At 41.8% G+C, this 19,615-nt stretch overlaps 1 protein-coding gene and 1 non-coding gene across 9 annotated transcripts in view; one reads left to right on the top strand and one right to left on the bottom strand.

Annotated features, from left to right (window-relative positions):
* Window positions 1–3,832: 3,832 nt before the first annotated feature.
* LOC101327360 (NACHT, LRR and PYD domains-containing protein 7-like) overlaps window positions 3,833–19,615 on the top strand; it is a 120,962-nt gene continuing 105,179 nt past the window's right edge. For all 8 annotated transcript variants that reach the window (XM_073796167.1, XM_073796173.1, XM_073796169.1 and 5 more), the window contains exons 1-3: window positions 3,833–5,414; window positions 6,622–6,792; window positions 17,624–17,794. In XM_073796167.1, coding sequence (XP_073652268.1) covers window positions 3,853–5,414; window positions 6,622–6,792; window positions 17,624–17,794 — 1,904 coding nt within the window. In that variant the 5' untranslated portion in view covers window positions 3,833–3,852. The remainder of the gene's footprint in view (window positions 5,415–6,621; window positions 6,793–17,623; window positions 17,795–19,615) is intronic.
* Window positions 16,223–16,329, bottom strand: LOC117309327 (U6 spliceosomal RNA). The gene has a single exon (XR_004523615.1). It is a non-coding gene; the product is annotated as a U6 spliceosomal RNA (small nuclear RNA).

The raw sequence follows: 19,615 nt of genomic DNA, 5'->3' as shown, positions 1-19,615 counted from the left end.
TCTGTTCATCAGGTTCTTAATTTGCATTTCTCTGAAGTCTAACGAGGTTGAAGGTCTCAATATGCTTATTGGCTATTTGGCCGTTCCTTTTTGAAGTGCCTTTTCCACATCTTTTGATTTCTTTCCGTTGAGTTTTATCTTGTTTTAATATGTCAGGGAGGAAGAACTGTTCCTCCACCCTTCTAGGTTCTTCTGGCTGGCCTAAGAATTGACCTGGGACTGATAAACAAGAAAAAAATCTGCCAGTTGTTTAGCACCATATGTATGAATGGGAGAGAGTCAGGGAGACTGCATAACTGGCCATAACGGCCCAAACCCTTACCTTAAGTACCAACTTCAGCTAAAGACTGTCGACCAAAAAAATATTTTCACCACCTAAAAGTTGAGAGTTATGTTATATTTGGGGGATTTGCTGAGGACTTCAAGCCTGGGAGTCAGGGTCTCAAGTAACCCTGAGAGAACTGCTCTGAGGAGGTGAGGGGGGAGCTGGGATATACAGGAGTTTTGCAATAAAGGGCAGGTGGTAGGAGCAAAAGGTTACCGTTAATAAAAGGAAACCAGATATCTCGAGTTAAGGCACTTAGCACTTTTCTATGTATGGGAAGATGCAAGAGTCTGGGCTCACTGAAACCATTCCTTTGACAGGCACCTCTGCTGAGGTCAGTATCCCCCGTTTTCTCATCCTGAGTTCCCTCAGGGCTCACCGTGGGGAGTGGCTGCTAGATGGCGGGTATCCTTTGTTTCCTTCCTGAGTTCCCTCAGGGCTCACCAGCTGACTGGTGGCTGGTGGCTGTAATCGCTGATGACTGTGACATCCTTTGTTTACCCATAGGGCAGGAAATATTCCATTTCTCAAGACAAAAGGGGATGTTGTGGGTAGCGGTTTGGGACTTCAGAGGGGAGAAAGGCCATTCACCTGAAGACGGAAAAGCAAATGTTTGGTAAACAAGTGTTTGCTGGGCCAGGCAGGAACGTAGAGTGGCCTCTGATCTCCAGGCCCTGCTGAGTTTCCCCTGCCACACTTAGCTCGTGTTCTTTGCATATACCTCTGGTGGCAGCTCTATTCCAAGAAGAGACCCTCTGTCTAAAATTTTTTGGAAGTTAGGGGGAAAGTCATAGTTTCTTCCTGAGTCTTTTGGGCCTCCATTGTTTTCAGCTTGAGATAACGCACGTGCTCCAGAGACGTTTTGGGGCACCAAGTTTTGCTCCCCTACGATGGAAGCTGTAGAACAATTTGGAAAGAACGGATACTGTAATACAGAGCCTGCCAACTCATGAATGTTATTTCTCCATTTACTGATGATTTCTTTTCTTTCTTTCTTTTTTTTTTTGGGTGCGCCACACGGCACAGCTTGTGGGATCTTAGTTCCCTGACCAGGGATTGAACACAGGCCCTTGGCAGTGAAAACGCGGAGTCCTAACCCCAACTTTTTTTTTTATTACAGACTTGTGGCTCTCAAGGGAGAGATGGGATGCATGATCCTAGACTTATTCTTAGGTATTTGGTGTATACGTATGTAACTCTTCCCCCCAGCATAGAGACCTGAGCCGTTCAATCACTTCTAATGGCGTGTGGATTCTTCGGGTTTACTTTTTTTTTTTTTTTTTCCGGTACGTGGGCCTCTCACCATTGTGGTCTCTCCCGTTGCGGAGCACAGGCTCCGGACGCGCAGGCTCAGCGGCCATGGCTCACGGGCCCAGTCGCTCCACGGCATGTGGGATCTTCCCGGACCGGGGCACGAACCCGTGTCCCCCGCATCGGCAGGCGGACTCTCAACCACTGCGCCACCAGGGAAGCCCGGGGTTTACTTTTGACGTCACAGTTTAAGATGGATGAGCCAAGAAGGCAATACAGACTTAATAGTAGAGTCTCTATGAAACTCACATATTGTGCTAAGTGAAGGAAGCCAGACACAGAAGGCCACATTTTATAATTCCACATATGAGAAATGTGCCCAATAGATAAATGCACCAAGACAGAATGCAGGTGATTGATGGCCACGGACTGGGGAAGGGGGAAATGGGGAATGCATGCTTGATGCATATGGGGTGTCTGTTTGGGGCGATGAAAGTCTTTGAACTAAATAGTGGTGATGGGGTTGCATAGCTCTGAACATGTTTTCAATGCCACTGAATCGTACACGTTGAAGTGGTTAAAAATGTTGTGTATTTTACCATAATAAAAATAAAGTAGACTCAATACTTAAAGTTCTCTTTATCTACAATAATGTCTAATCTAGGAAGCCCAGATAGCCCTGTGGGTCGAGCTTTCACCCATGTGGGTTTAACGAAGCGTTCACAGTGCAAAGAATAGATAACTCAAAGCTAGTGCAGCTGAACCTGGCCTCTACCCCGATACCGAATTAAATCTCGGAGACAGAGTTTTGAGTGAAGTAGAAAAGAATAGCTTTATTGCTTTGCCAGGCCAAGGGGGCCACAGCGGGCTCATGCCCTCAAAACTGTGCCCCCCCACCCCCTTGGAGAGGGTAGTGAGAAGTTTTATAGTAATGGTTCAAAGAGGCCGTGATCAGCTCATGGGCGTTTCTTCTGACTGGTTGGTAGTGAGGTAAGTGGAAGTCAGCTTCATCAACCTTCAAGTTACAACTGGTCTGGGGTGTACCTGCTTTTGGGCAGCATATCATCATTAACTGTTAACTTCTCCCACCTGGAGGGGTTTCAGTATCTGCAAAACAGCTCAGAGATGTTGTTGTATGTATTCCTTGATGGGGAACCAGGACCTTGCCCCCAGGCTGCACAAATGTTTCCCTTGACTCTTTCTCCCTGGTCTCACATCCCCTCCCTCCCCCTAATTAACAACTGCTTGAACCTGCTTCTTGGAACCCAGGGAAGGTCATGGAGGCTGAATGAAGGCTATTTCCTGTGATCAAGAAATGGGGGGACACAGAAAGGCTTGGTGCCCAGGAGCCCCACGGGGCCCTGCTAGGTATCATTGGAAGAGGCAAAAGGAGACTTGGGGGTTAGAAAACGCAGGTGGAGAACTACTACCCCTTTTTTTTTGTTTTTTCCTTTGGCCATGCAGTGTGCAGGATCTGAGTTCCCCTATCAGGGATCGAACCCACACCCCCTGCATTGGAGTCTTAGCCACTGGACCGCCAGGGAACTACTGTCTTATAGTCGTAGCTTTGGTGTTCGGTCGTGTGCGTGGTAATTTTCCTCTTCTTGCTTCCTCATTTCTGGTGTAGGGGAGCAAAACTTACCACCCCAAAATGTCTCTTTGGCCTGCAGATTATTTCAAGCTGAAACGATCGAGGCCCAAACTACTCAGGAAGAAACTTTGACTTCCTCTTAACCACCTTAAGACTTTAGATAGAGACCCTATTCCCGGAACAGAGCTGTCACCAGAGATGTCTGCAAAAAACGTGGGCTAAGGGTGGTGGGGAAACTCAGCGGGATCTGGAGACCAGAGTGCACTCTGGGTCCCATGGTTCCTGCTGGCCCAGCAAACCTTTGTCTACCGAATATTTGCTTTTCCATTTCCAAGTGTATTTCCTTCCTCCCCTTTGAAATCCCAAACCATTACCTTCAACATCTTCCTTCTTTTGTTTAGCTGAGATGGTATTTAAGGTGAGGGATTCAGCCATTTTGGTGAGTAATTCTGTGTTCCTGGGTCATGTATATATTATTAAAATTTTGTTTTTTTCTCTTGTCAATCCATCTCATGTCAGTTTAATTCTTAGACCAGCCGGAAGAACCCAGAAGGGTAGAGGAACATTACTTCCTCCCTGACGCTGGTCCTTTACCGTATGAATTTTCCAGCTAAGTGTAATCACTGGTACCTCAATTCTCTCCCATTACAGATCAATATAGGTGAAGAGGAGAGAGAGAAACACGATGGAGAAATTTTCTATCTGGAAGAATACACTTTGGCCAGGAGATGATGGTGGTTTCCACAACATTACCCAGAGAAGCCCAAAGTTGATATCATACTTGAAGCCCCAAACGTCCATACAGTCGATGCCACTTACAGTGGTGCTGCATGGTCCTGCCGGTGTCGGGAAAACCACAGTGGCCAAACAGCTGATGCTGGACTGGACACAGGACGACCAGGCAGAGACATCCAATTCCGCCTTCTATCTCAGCTGCAAGGACCTCAACCACAAGGGGACGTGCACTTTTGCAGAGCTGATATCTGCGAACGGGCCGGATTTGCAGGATGCCATTCCAGGGATCCTCACCCAAGCACGGAAAATCCTGTTCGTCGTTGATGGCTTTGATGAGCTGAGAGTCCCCTCGGGGGCGCTCATCCATGACATATGCGGCGACTGGAGGAAGCAGAAGCCAGTGCCCGTCCTCCTGGGGAGTTTGCTGAAGAGAAAAATGTTACCCAGGTCCACTTTAGTGATCACCACTCGACCGGGGGCCCTGAGGGGGCTCCGGCTCTTGGTTGAACAGCCACTCTTCATAGAGATCGAGGGGTTCTTGGAGCTGGACAGGAAGGCGTATTTCCTGAAACACTTTGAAGAGGAGATGCAAGCCCTGCGAGCGTTCGAGTTGATGAAGGAGAACGCAGCTCTGTTCCACATGGGCTCCGCGCCTGCTGTGTGCTGGATTGTCTGCACGTGTCTGAAACGGCAGATGGAGAGAGGGGAGGACCCTGCCTCGACCTGCCGGACCACCACGTCCCTGTTCCTGCGTTTTCTCTGCAGCCAGTTCACAGCAGCTCGCAGCAGCTGCCCCAGGGACTGTCTCCAAGCTCCGTTGAAGTCTGTGTGCCTCTTGGCCGCTGAGGGCATATGGACACAGACATCTGTGTTTGATGGAGAAGACCTCAGGAGACTTGGGGTACAGGAGTCTGCCCTCCGTCCTTTCCTGGACAAGAATATTCTCCGGAAGAGCAAAGACTGTGAGGCCTGCTACTCTTTCATCCACCTCAGCGTCCAGCAGTTCCTGGCCGCCATGTTCTATGTCTTGGAGACGGAGAAGGAGGACGTGGGTGGCCACAGGTGCCACATTGGGGATGTGCAGAAGCTGCTGTCCAAGGAAGGAAGACTGAAGAACCCCAGCCTGACCCAGGTGGGCTACTTCGTATTTGGCCTCTCCAACAAAGAAAGGGCCACGGAGCTGGAGACGACTTTTGGCTGTCTGGTATCCATGGAGGTCAAGCAGCAGTTACTGAAATGCAGATCAATGCCCCAGGGGAAGAAACCCTTCTCAACCATGGACGCGAAGGAGGTTTTGTGTTGTCTTTATGAATCTCAGGAGGAGGAGCTTGTGGAGGAGGCAGTGGCTGCCGTCACGGAGATCTCTATCCACTTGACAAGTACATTGGAAATGATGCAGTCTTCTTTCTGCCTTAAACATTGTCAAAACTTGCAGAAAATTTCACTGCAGGTAGGAAAGAGGATATTCCTGGAGAATGATACCACGTTGAAATCAGATGCTCAGGTTGAGAGGTAAGAACCCATTAAAAATATATATATTTTTTAATGCTACGAGTTCTCCCATCTTCAGCCTCAGCCCACACTCTTTCAGGAAGAGGACAGAGTCCCTACTGCTCCCTATGGCTTAGGGTCAGAATCCTCTGGGATGCCTGGCTGAAATTTCTTTCTGCCAACTCACCATTAAAGTTGGGAAACATGATGTTCAGATTAGGAATGGGAGCTTTGGAACCTTACTTTGTTTTAGTATTATAGTTTTATTATATTATATATTATATTTATTATATATATTTATTTTTATTATATTATAAATTATAAATTATTATAAATTATATTATATTTATTATATTATATATTATAATTATAACAATTATATTATATAATAATAATATATATATTATATTTTATTATATATTTTATTATTATATTATTATATATTTTATTATTATATTATATTTATTATATTATTTATTGTATAGTTTTATTATTTATTATATTTATATTATAGTTTATAATACTGTAATACTGGAGAACAATACTGTAGTATTATAGTTTCCGTGTGGCAGATGGGCTCAGGACACTCTAGACATTTCATATAACTTCCCTCCCTGCCAATTCTTTCAAAACATTTGTTTTAATACATAGCCACCATGCTGTACGTTACAGCCCAGGATTTAGTTATCTTATAACTGGGTGTTTGTACCTTTTGATCAGCTCACCACTTTTTTAAAAAATAAAATAAATTTACTTATTTATTTATTTTTTGGCTGCGTTGGGTCTTTGTTGCTGCGCACAGGCTTTCTCTGGTTGTGGCGAGTGGGGGCTACTCTCCGTTGCAGTGCGCGGGCTTCTCATTGCGGTGGCTTCTCTTGTTGTGGCGTACGGGCTTAGTTTCTCCCTGGCACGTGGGATCTTCCCGGACCAGGGCTTGAACCCATGTCCCTTGCATTGGCAGGCGGATTCTTAACCACTGCGCCACCAGGGAAGTCCGTTACTTGTCTTTCTGATGATGGTCATTCTTACAGGTGTGAGGTGGTATCTCACTGTGGTTTTGATTTCTGTTTCCGTGGTGATCAGACATACAGTATGCAGACATTTTCTCCCATTTAGTAGGTTCATGTTTATCTTGCTGATGCTTTTCTTGGCTGTGCAGCCTACCCGTTCTTGTTGCTTTTCCTGTACGTGCTTTTCATAGGTGGTCTTGTCGATGCCTTTCTCCTAGGTCACAGCACGACCATCATTCTCTTCACCTCTGGGCAGATCTCTGCTCTGTGTTCAGTTCAAACAAGAACCTGAACTTTCTGGATGTGAGGGAAAGCTTTCTGAGTCAGTCCTCAGTGAGGATTCTTTGTGAGCAGATAACCCATGCCACCTGTCATCTCCAGAAAGTCGTGTAAGTAGCAGCTGATCTTGCAGTGGTGATCCCCAGGTGTTTTAAATGTGGGAGCAGTATTGGAATGCCCAACCAGGCTCTGACCAGCCAGGTGCTCAGAGTGCAAAGAAATGAAATGGTTGCTAGCCGTAAATGTGTCTAGTTGGAGAATCATATTATGTGGAGTCATTTTTATGAAATTTGGCCGGGAATTTGGATACTAACCCTTTATCATACATCTGCTGTGGGGCGTATTCAAAACTCAGCCTATAGAAAATATAGCCACATGCATGTTAGGAGAACTGGGTGGGAATTGGGGAAATATTCCAGAGAGGAAAGTTTCAAATATGTGAGTAAGAATGTGTTGATGAAGTAATGGTGCACTTATGACTAATGTGTGGGATGGGATCGAGAAATTAGTCTGAGTAGAGTAGGTTGTGGCAGAAGCAACTTAAGACGTGGGTCGCCTGGGCAGGTGATTATTAGCACATCCTTTTAAACCAACACATGTTCTTTTTGATGATAGCCATTCTGTCAGGTGAAGTGATATCTCATTGTGGTTTTGATGGGCATTTCCCCAATTAATGACGCTGAGCATAATTTTTATGTGATTATCTGTTGGCTATCTGTATGTTTCCTTCCGAACAATGCCTGTTTAGATCCTCCACCCATTTTTATTTTTAATTTATTTTTATTTTATTTTTTTTTTTGCGGTACGCGGGCCTCTCACTGTTGTGGCCTCTCCGGTTGCGGAGCACAGGCTCCGGACGCGCAGGCTCAGCGGCCATGGCTCACGGGCTCAGCCGCTCCGCGGCATGTGGGATCTTCCCAGACCGGGGCACGAACCCGCGTCCCCTGCATCGGCAGGCGGACTCTCAACCACTGCGCCACCAGGGAAGCCCCCTCCACCCATTTTTAATTGGATTGTTTATTTTTTGATATTAATCTGTATGAGTTCTGTTTGGGATATTAACCCCTTACTGGATATATTGTTGTGCAAATATCTTCTCCTATTCAGTAGATTGCCTTTTTGTTTTGTTGGTTTCCTTCACTTTGCAAAAGCTTTTCAGTTTGTAGTCCCATTTGTTTTCTGTTTTGGTTTCCTTGTCTGAATATACAGATGCAAAAAAATATTTCTAAGAGCAACGTCAAAGAGTACTGCGTGTTTTCTTCTTGGAGTTTTATGGTTTCAGATCTTAAGTTTAAATCTTTAATCCATTTTGAGTTTATTTTTGTATATGGTGCGAGGAAATGGTCTGGTTTCATTCTTTTACATGTAGCTGTCTAGTCCCCCAGTCCCCAAAGGAAAAAACAAACAAACAAAAGGAAAACACAGCACATATTCAGGGGATAAACTTTGTAAGTTATGTTTAAAATTACACAGATACATTGAAACTTCCCCCAAACCAACATACCTTAGAAGGCTTAATTAAGCCACAGGAAAGGTTGTGTTATTTCCTTGGACAAATTGCTATGCCGAACGTCAGCTGACTGTACCTGCTGATGTCAGGTGACGTGTATCTGGTTCATCTCAGAATGCCATAGGACTTGTGTGTACAAGGCCACAAAAATCTAACACAGGTTGGTGGCAGCAGAGGTGGCAGTTTCTTCTGTATGACTTTGAAAAGTTTACGTTGTTCTGGTTTTATAAGATGTGCATGAGAGGATAAAAACTAGGAGGTACATTTAATTTTTTCCACTAAGAGTTTAGGACCCTTTAGGCAGGAGCTTTGAACAGTAGCATCTCCCTTATTCTGGCTCTCTCTGTGCTGAAATTTAATTTTGAATTTCTTCTGAATGAGCCACAGGGAATGTTCATTATCTAAAAGTGAAGCGTTGAGGGTTATAAGACCAAATGCTTGTTTATGGAGAAAAGTATTTCATAGTGTGTGTGTGTGGGGGTGAATTGCCAGGTTTGGAGGTACTAGATAAAAACAGATTAAGAGGACTTTCCTGGTGCCGCAGTGGTTAAGAATCTTCCTGCCAACGCAGGCGACATGGGTTCGATCCCTGGTCCAGGAAGATCCCACATGCCACAGAGCAACTAAGCCCGTGCGCCACAACTACTGAGCCCGCGGGCCTAGAGCCCACGCTCTGCAGCAAGAGAAGCCACCGCAGTGAGAAGCCCGCACACCTCAATGAAGAGTAGCCCCGCTCGCCGCAACTAGAGAAAGCCTGTGCGCAGCAGTGAAGACCCAACACAGCCATAAATAAATAAATAATAAATAAATAAATTTATATTAAAAAAAAAGACAGGTTAAGAAGCTCTAAAAACAAAAACGAAGATCTGAAGTAAGATTGTAGAGGAAGAGGCAGTAATCCAGATGTTGATTTTTTTTTTCCCCCCTCAAATTAGGGTGGATTAAGCATGCTTTAAAAAGAGGCCCTGACAAAAGTCCTTTCCCCAGTTATTTCCTACTATCTACACAGGAAAACTTATGAGCTAGCTTCATTATTGTATAACATGAGGTTGACAGAGTCTTATTCTCAAGAAGGTGGCACAGTTAGGTGCTGGGAAAATCTTTTTTAAACCCTGAAATGTTTCTTGAAGCCCAGAGTTTGATTAGAGAAAATTATGTTCCACTTAAGATTTATTCAAATCCCAGTTAAAATCCTACAGTCATGCTAGATGACAGGAAAATAAAAAACAAACAACGCTTTTAAAAAAAAAATTTATTGTACAGTTGATTTACAGCATTGTGTTAATTTCTTGTGTACAACAAAGTGATTCAGTTATACATATATATTCTTTTTCATATTCTTTTCCATTATGGTTTATTACAGGATATTGAATATGGTTTCCTCTGCTATACAGTAGGACCTTGTTGTTTATCCTATATATAAATAGTTTGCATCTGCTAATCCCAAACTCCCAGTTCTTCCCTCTCCCACCGCCTCTCCTCTTTGGCAACCACCAGTCTGTTCTCTATGTCTCTAAGTCTGTTTCTGTTTCGTAAATATGTTCGTTTGTGTCATATTTTAGGTTGCACATATAAGTGGCATCATACGGTATTGGTCTTTCTCTGCATGGCTTACTTCACTTAGCATAATAATCTCTAGGTCCATCTATGTGGCTGCAAATAGCATTATTTCATTCTTTTTTATGGCTGAGTAGTTTTCCATTGTATATATACCGCAAGTTCTTTACCCATTCATTTGTCGATGGACATTTAGGTTGTTTCCCTGTCTTTGCTATTGTAAATAGTGCTGTTATGAACATAGGGGTGCATGTATCTTTTTGAACTATAGTGTTGTCTGGATATATGCCCCGGAATGGGATTGCTGCATCCTGTGGTAACTCTATTTTTAGTTTTTTAAGGACCTTCCATACTGTTTTCCATAGTGACTGCACCAAGTTACATTCCCACCAACAGTGTAGGAGGGTTCCCTTTTCTCCACACCTCCTCCAGCATTTGTTATTTGTAGACTTTTTAATGAAGGCCATTCTGACCGGTGTGAAGTGGTACCTCATTATAGCTTTGATTTGCATTTCTCTAATAATTAGCGATGATGAGCATCTTTTCATGTGCGTATTGGCCATCTGTATGTCTTTTTTTTTTTTTTTTTTTTTTGCGGTACGTGGGCCTCTTATTGTTGTGGCCTCTCCCGTTGTGGAGCACAGGCTCCGGATGCGCAGGCTCAGCGGCCATGGCTCACGGGCCCAGCCGCTCCGTGGCATGTGAGATCTTCCCGGGCCGGGGCATGAACTCGTGTCCCCTGCATTGGCAGGCGGGCTCTCAACCACTGGGCCACCAGGGAAGCCCTGTATGTCTTCTTTGCACAAATGTCTATTTGGGTTTTCTGTCCACTTTTCAATTGGGTTGTTTTTGTTGTTGTTGTTTATTGAGTTGTATGAGTTGTGTACTTTGGAAATTAAGCCCTTGTTGGTCGCATTGTTTGCAAGTATTTTCTCCCATTCTGTAGGTTGTCTTTTCATTTTGTTTACGGTTTCCTTTGCTGTGCAAAAGCTTGTAAGTTTGATTAGGTCTCATTTGCTTATTTTTGCTTTTATTTTTATTGCCTTGGGAGACTGACCAAAGAAAATGTTGGTATGATTTATGTCAGTATGTTTTGCCTATGTTCTCTTCTAGGAGTTTTATGGTGTCATGTCTTATGTTCATGTCTTTAAACCATTTTGAGTTTTTTTGTGTATGGTGTGTGGGTGTGTTCTAACTTCATTGGTTTGCATGCAGCTGTCGAATTTTTCCAACACCATTTGCTGAAGAGACTTTTTCCCATTGTATATTCTTGCCTCCTTTGTTTAAGATTGACTGTAGCTATATGGGTTTATTTCTGGGCTTTCTATTCTGTTCCAATGATCTATATGTCTGGTTTTTTTTTTTAACATCTTTATTGGAGTATAATTTCTTTACAATGGTGTGTTAGTTTCTGCTTTACAACAAAGTGAATCAGTTATACATATACATATGTTCCCATATCTCTTCCCTCTTGCATCTCTCTCCCTCTCTATCTATCCTTTATGTCTGTGTGTTCCTATCTATTTAGGTCTTCTGCCCATTTTTGGATTGGGTTGTTTGTTCTTTTGTTATTGAGCTGCATGAGCTGCTTGTAAATTTTTGAGATTAATCCTTTGTCAGTTGCTTTATTTGCAAATATTTTCTCCCATTATGAGGGTTGTCTTGGTCTTGTTTATGGTTTCCTTTGCTGTGCAAAAGCTTTTAAGTTTCATTAGGTTCCATTTGTTTATTTTTGCTTTTATTTCCATTTCTCTAGCAGGTGTGTCAAAAAGGATCTTGCTGTGATTTATGTCACAGAGTGTTCTGCCTATGTTTTCCTCTAAGAGTTTTATAGTGTCTGGCCTTACATTTAGGCCTTTAATCCATTTTTTTAAAAATCCATTTTGATTTTATTTTTGTGTATGGTGTTAGGGAGTGTTCTAATTTCATTCTTTTACATGTACCTATCCAGTTTTCCCAGCACAACTTATTGAAGAGGATGTCTTTTCTCCACTGTATATTCTTGCCTCCTTTATCAAAGATAAGGTGACCATATGTGCATGGGTTTATCTCTGGGCTTTCTGTCCTGTTCCATTGATCTATATTTCTGTTTTTGTGCCAGTACCATACTGTCTTGATTACTGTAGCTTTGTAGTGTAGTCTGAAGTCAGGGAGCCTGATTCCTCCAGCTCCATTTTTCGTTCTCAAGATTGCTTTGGCTATTCGGGGTCTTTTGCGTTTCCATACAAATTGTGAAATTTTTTGTTCTAGTTCTATAAAAAAATGCCAGTGGCAGTTTGATAGGGATTGCATTGAATCTGTCGATTGCTTTGGGTAGTAGAGCCATTTTCACAATGTTGATTCTTCCAATCCAAGAACATGGTATATCTCTCCATCTATTTGTATCATCTTTAATTTCTTTCATCAGTGTCTTATAATTTTATGCATACAGGTCTTTTGTCTCCTTAGGTAGGTTTATTCCTAGATATTTTATTCTTTTTGTTGCAGTGGTAAATGGGAGTGTTTCCTTAATTTCACTTTCAGATTTTTCATCATTAGTGTGTAAGAATGCCAGAGATTTCTGTGCATTAATTTTGTATCCTGCTACTTTACCAAATTCACTGATTAGCTCTAGTAGTTTTCTGGTAGCATCTTTAGGATTCTCTATGTATAGTATCATGTCATCTGCAAACAGTGACAGCTTTACTTCTTTTCCGATTTGGATTCCTTTTATTTCTTTTTCTTCTCTGATTGCTGTGGCTAGAACTTCCAAAACTATGTTGAATAAGAGTGGTGAGAGTGGGCAACCTTGTGTCGTTCCTGATCTTAGTGGAAATGGTTTCAGTTTTTCACCATTGAGGACGATGTTGGCTGTGGGTTTGTCATACATGGCCTTTACTATGTTGAGGAAAGTTCCCTCTATGCCTACTTTCTGCAGGGTTTTTATCATAAATGGGTGTTGAATTTTGTTGAAAGCTTTCTCTGCATCTATTGAGATGATCATATGGTTTTTCTCCTTCAATTGGTTAATATGGTGTATCACGTTGATTGATTTGCGTATATTGAAGATTCCTTGCATTCCTGGAATAAACCCCACTTGATCATGGTGTATGATCCTTTTCATGTGCTGTTGGATTCTGTTTGCTAGTATTTTGTTGAGGATTTTTGCATCTATGTTCATCAGTGATATTGGCCTGTAGTTTTCTTTTTTTGTGTATATGTCTGTTTTTTTGTGCCCGTACCATGCTATTTTGATTACTGTAGCTTTGTAGTATTGTCTGAAGTCTGGGATGGTTATGCCTCCTGATTTTTCTTTTTCCTCAGGATTGCTCTGGAAATTCTGGGTCTTTTGTGGTTCTGCGTAAATTTTAGGATTATTTGTTCTAATTCTGTGAAAAGTGTCATGGATAATTTGATAGTGATCGCATTGAATCTGTAGATTGCTTTGGGTAGTATGGCCAATTTAGCTATATTAATTCTTCAAATCCAAGAGCATGGGGTATCTTTCCATTTCTTTGAATCGTCTTCAGTTTCCTTTATTAATGTTTTGTAGATCTCAGCATATATGTCTTTCACCTCCTTGGTGAGGTTTATTTCTAAGTATTTTACTTTTTAAATGTGATTTAAAAAGGGATTATTTGTTTACATTTGTTTACATTTCATTGTTAGTGTAAAAAAATGCAACCGATTTCTGTATGTTAATCTTGTATCATGCTACCTTGCTGAATTTGTTGATCAGTTCTAGTAGTTTTTGTGTGGAGTCTTTAGGGTTTTTTTTATATATAGTATGTCATCCTCATGTAGTGACAATTTTACCTCTTCCCTTCCAATTTGGATTACTTTTATTTCTTTTTCTTGTCTGATTTCTGTGGCTAGGACTCCCAATACTATGTTGAATAGAAGTGAGAGTGGGCATCCTATTCTTGTTTCAGATTTTAGTGGAAAGGGTTTCAGCTTTTCACCATTGAGTATTATATTGACTGTGGGTTTGTTATAAATAGCTTTTATTATGTTGAGATGTTTCCTCTATACCCACTTTTGTAAGTTTTTATCATGAATGGGTGTTGAATTTTATCAAATGCTTTTTCTGCATCTATTGAGATGATTATGTGTTTTTTGTCTTTTCTTTTGTTGATGTGGTGTATCACATTGATTTTGCATATGTTGAATGATCCTTGTGACCCTGGGATGAATTTAACTTGGTTGTGGTGTATGACCTTTTTTATGTGTTGTTGGATTTGGTTTGCTAATATTTTGAGAATGTTTGCATCCATATTCATCAAAGATATTGGCCTGTAATTTTCGTTTTTTTGGTGGTGTCTGTGTCTGGTTTTGGTATCAGGGTGATTGTGGCTTCATAGAATGTCTTTGGGAGTGTTCCTTCCTCTTCATTCTTTTGGAAGAGTTTGAGAAGGATCGATGTAAGTTCTTCTTCGTTAGTTCGGTAGAATTCACCTGTGGAGCCATCTGGTCATGGACTTGTGTTTGTAGGGAGTTTTAAAAATTACGGATTCTATTTCACTTCTAGTGATCAGTTTGTTCAAATTATCTATTTCTTTTTGATTCAGTTTTGGTGGGCTGTATGTGTCTAGAAACTTGTCTGTTTCTTCTAGGTTATCAAATTTGTTGGCATATAATTGTTCCTAGCATTCTCTTATGTTGTTTTGTATTTCTGCAGTACCAGTTGTGATTTCTCATCTTTCATTTCTTTTGTTTATTTGGGTCTTCTCTTTTCTTCTTGGTAAGCCTGGCCAGAGGTTTGTCAATGTTGTTTACTCCTTCAGAGAACCAACTCTTGGTTTTATTGATTTTTTTCTATTTTTTAACCTCTATTTTATTTATTTCCTCTCTGATCTTTATTTCCTTCCTTCTGCTGATTTTAGGTTAGGTTTTGTTCTTTTTTTCTAATTCTTTTAGATGGTGGGTTAGGTTGTTTATTTTAGATTTAGCTTGTTTCTTGAAGGCCTGTATCACTATAAACTTCCCTCTAAGAACTGCTTTTGCAGGTTTTTTTTTTTTTGCAGTACGCAGGCCTCTCACTGTTGTGGCCTCTCCCGTTGCGGAGCACAGGCTCTGGACGTGCAGGCTCAGCAGCCATGGCTTACGGGCCTAGCCGCTCTGCGGCATGTGGGATCTTCCTGGACTGGGGCACGAACCCGTGTCCCCTGCACCAGCAGGCGGACTCTCAACCACTGCGCCACCAGGGAAGCCCTTGCAGGGTTGTTTTCATTGTCATTTGTCTCAGGTATTTAAAAATTTCTTCTTTGATTTCATCATTGACCAATTGGTTTTTTTAGTAGCAACTTGTTTATTCTCCATGTAATTGTTTTTTCTTGTTTCTTTTTCTGTTGTCGATTTCTACTTTCATGCCTTTGTGGTCAGAAAAGATGCTTGAAATAATTTCTGTACTCTTAAATGTCTTGGCTTCTTTTGTGCCCTAGTATGTGGTCAATCCTAGAGACTGTTCCATGTGTACTTGTAAAGAATGTGTATTCTGTTTTTTGGGGGAGGGGGATGTAATGTCCTGAAAATATCAATTAAGTCTAACTCTTCTATTGTATCATTTAGGATCTCTGTTGCTTTATTGATTCTCTGTCTAGAAAATCTGTCCATTGATGTCACTGTGGTGTTAAAGTCTCCTACTGTTATTGTATTCCCGTCAATTTCTCCCTTTATGTCTGTTATTATTTGTTGTATGTATTTGGGCACTCGTATATTGGGTACATATATGTTGATGAGTATAATAGCTTTTTCTTGCAGTGATCCTTTTATCATTATATAGTGTCCTTTATCTTTCTTTATAGCCTTTGTTTTAAAGTCTGTTTTGTCTGAGTACTGCTACCCTTGCTTTCTTGTCATTTCTGTTTGCATGAAACATCTTTTTCCATCCCCTCACTTTGAATCTATGTATGTCCTTTGCCCTTAAGTGGGTCTCTTATAGGCAGTGTTTTGTAGGCTCTTGTTTTCATCCAATCTGCCACTCTGTGTTTTTTTTTTAAAGGATAGTTATCTTTTTTAAAAAAATTAATTTATTTTTGGCTGCGTTGGGTCTTTGTTGCTGCGTGCGGGCTTCTCATTGTGGTGCTTTCTCTTGTTGCAGAGTGTGGGCTTCAGTAATTGTGGCATGTGGGCTCAGTAGTTGTGGCTCACGGGCTCTAGAGCACAGGCTTAGTAGTTGTGGTGCATGGGCTTAGTTGCTCCACGGCATGTGGGATGCTCCCAGACCAGGGCTTGAACCCGTCTCCCCTGTATTGGCAGGCGAATTCTTAACTGCTGAGCCATCAGGGAAGCCCCCGCTCTGTGTTTTTGATTGGAACATTTAGTCCCTTGACACTTAAGGTAATTATTAATAGATTTGTATTTATTGCCATTTTAAACCTTGTTTTCCCATTGATTTTGTATTTCTTCTTTGTCCCTTCCTTTTTCTTTTTGTCTTTCCTTTGTGGTTTGATTTTCTTTTGTATTATACTTGTGGTCTCTGTTTGGTTTTTATGAAAAATATGGAATGCTTCACAAATTCGCTTGTCATCCTTGCACCGGGGTTATGCTAATCTTCTCTGTATCATTCCAATTTTAGTATAGGTACTACTGAAGTGAACACCAAACAACTCTTTTTTTTTTTTTTTTTTTTTGCGGTACGCGGGCCTCTCACTGTTGTGGCCTCTCCCGTTGCGGAGCACAGACTCCAGACGCACAGGCTCAGAGGCCATGGCTCATGGGCCCAGCGGCTCCGCGGCATGTGGGATCTTCCCGGACCGGGGCATGAACCCGTGTCCCCTGCATTGGCAGGCGGACTCTCAACCACTGCACTACCAGGGAAGCCCAACAGCTCTTAATGGTACTTACTTTTAAGGAGTCTGTAATTTATTTGCTAACTTATAAACCACAACTTAACTGTAGCCTAAATGAAAACTGCTTTGTGGAAATGCAAATGACTACATGGGGATAAAGTAGGAAGTGATTTATTCTTACTGGAAAAAGTCAGGCATTGAGGAGGAGGGAAAGTTGTATATGAACTGAATGTTGAAAGAAATAAAGGATAAAATGTTGTCTGAGAGGAAGAAAATTTTCTCTATACTTCTAGATTCTGGCTGGTGTAAAAGTGAATTTGACATGAGACAGATTAACAGGAGAAAATCAAACATTTAATAGCATGTGTACATGGGAGAGACCCAGAAAAATTGAGTAACTACCCTAATGGCTGAAATCTTCACATTAAATACTACCTTCAGCTAAAGATGATAGAGGATGTTGGGGGTAGTTGTTTGAGACTTCAGAGGAGAGGAAGGCAATTCACATGGGGATGGAAAAGCAAATGTTTGCTAAACAAATGTTTGCTGGGACTTGCAGAGACAATGGGACACAGGGTGCGCTCTGATCTCTAAGAGTTGACCCTGCCACACCTAGCCCATATTCTTTGCAGAGATCTCTGGTGATAGCTCTATTCCTGTAACAGTCCCTCTGTCTAAATTATTCAGGAAGTTAGGGGAAAGGTCAAAGTCTCTTCCTGAGCATTTTCAGCCTTGATTGTTTTCACCGTGAAATAATATTCATGTCAAAGAGACATTTTGTAGGGGAGCAAAATGTGTCACCCCAATACAAAAAATAAGGATGGGGATATTTTCTCTGAAGATCGGCGTGAGCAAAGACAAGGGTGTATCAAGCCCTTTGCCATCCAATTCCATCTTCCTTCCCATCACCATATACTACATCTGTTGGTAGTCTCTCCTCCTCTATCCAGCTATCGCTCGGTTGACTCGTCCTTCGGTTCAGCGTACCAGGCCAGCTCGCCACCCCTGTCTTGACTTGTGACTTCTCATCCCACTGTGTGTTCTCGGCACCAACCATCTACAGCACTCAAGATGGACTGAATCCCTTCTTTTTATTTTCCCTAGGATTAAGAACGTCTCCCCTGCCGATGCTTATCGGGACTTCTGTCTGGCTTTCATTGGGAAGAAGACTCTGACACATCTGGTTCTGGAAGGCAGTGTCCACGGTGATGAGATGCTGTTGCTGCTATTGTGTGAGATCCTGAAACATCCAAGATGTAACCTGCAGTATCTGAAGTAGGTCTCCTGTCATTGCTGTTCTCAGCATGGGAAGGATGCTGTGAGCTCTGTAAACAAGAAAGAAGAGGGTGGCCACCCTGATTGGGTACCACGTTAAACAGGGGAACATATTCTCACATAGAATATGGATGGCATGTCAGCCTATAGTCTTTCCCCAGCCAGCTAGCCTTCTGCATTGAATGATGAGTCCTGAATGCAAGGAAACACTCAGAATTTTGTGTCATCTTCTAGCTTAGGGACATGGCATCTCAGATTGCATGTTACCTACCTGTTGTGATTCCGAGTAGCCGTCAGCCTTAATTGGTCACTCAGTGATGCTGTAGAAACATCGAGCGTTCTGGTTCCTGGTAGCTCACTGGTTTGACAGATTCCCTTATCCTCAATGAGATCTCGTAACGAGTGCTCTGATTATCATCACCCGTCGTTAGGGTGCCATTCCCCCCCCACAACTTAGTTGAGTAGCAACGTGAGGTACTGGCTAGTGACACAGGTTTTTGGATTTGGGAACCTTGCTTTGACCTTTGTGACCTGTATGATGTTGAGCTGTCCCCTCATCCATGATATGGGGTTTTGAGGATTGAATGAAACATGGGATGTGGACTGCTTTGCATAGGCACCAGGCACAGCTGTCAGCTCTTACCATTACGGATGATTCCTGATGGTGCTGTCTTTCATTAAATTAGAAAAAGCATCTGTTACTCTGAAGTGTGTTTTTGTTTGTTTCTTTAGATTTTTATTCAAACAATTAGAGTTGACGCAAAGGAGTCTTGAGAAATGTGGGTAGTGAAATAACAATTGAAAGTACACGTTTGAAGCATGATATAAAAAAATCAGATTACAGACTTAAATTTAGTGTTGGTGTGTTTTATAAAATCTCAAATTTATAGAAAACATGCGTTTTGAAATCCTTGAGGAAATTATACTTCATAATTCGTGGCAAAGATGTTTACTAGTTGACATAGTATAAAAGTAAATGTTTACTCTGAAGCTGTGATAAATGACGTTTCTCAGTGGATATACCGAAGCTCCAGAGTGACAAATGGCTGGTGCAGAATCTCCTGGTTTTTGCTCATTGATTTGAGACACTTTACATTCTACCTTGTATTGAAATTACGTAAACCTATAGTGTCCTTGTTATGGGTTAAGCTTTGAGGGAAGAAAGGTACTGATCTTAAGAACTCCAGTTTTGCTTGTGACGTACATTCTAATAGGTAGAGTATATGGATTGATTATATCCTTTATTTGCATGGCGCACAGTATCCTCTCTCCCCAAAGAACAGATGGAGGGAAAAAAGAATATTAAAAAGTTTAACTAACTGGTGAATATTTTGAACATTAGGGGCAGAGCCATTATTCAAACAAGCTTGTCGTGGAGTCCTGTCCTCTGATTTGTGTCTGCAAGAGCAGCTGAGTTTCCAACCCAGTATAATGGATTGCCTCAGCGTTCTCTAAAATAGCTGTACTACATTCGTATTTCCGTCAACAGAAGGAGTTTGCAGTTATTCTTGTTCTTGCAACCCAAACTCAAACTTGGGACATGGCTGCCTAAGTGTCAAATTGTATCTCCTTGTTTTAATTAACATATTCCCTAATAACTTATGAAATGGAACTTTTTGAGTTTCAGGCATCAATTTTTTTAAAAAAGATTTTTTTTTTGATGTGGACCATTTTAAAAGTCTTTATTGAATTTGTTACACTATTGCTTCTGTTTTATGTTTTGGTTTTTTGGCCCCGAGGCATGTGGGATCTTAGCTCCCCGACCAGGGATCGAACCTGCACCATCTGCATTGGAAGGCAAAGTCTTAACCAGTGGACCAT

The sequence above is a fragment of the Tursiops truncatus genome, chromosome 19, assembly GCF_011762595.2.
Source record: "Tursiops truncatus isolate mTurTru1 chromosome 19, mTurTru1.mat.Y, whole genome shotgun sequence".
NCBI classification, from domain to species: Eukaryota; Metazoa; Chordata; class Mammalia; order Artiodactyla; family Delphinidae; genus Tursiops; species Tursiops truncatus.
This window is presented reverse-complemented; position numbering and strand designations above follow the sequence as displayed.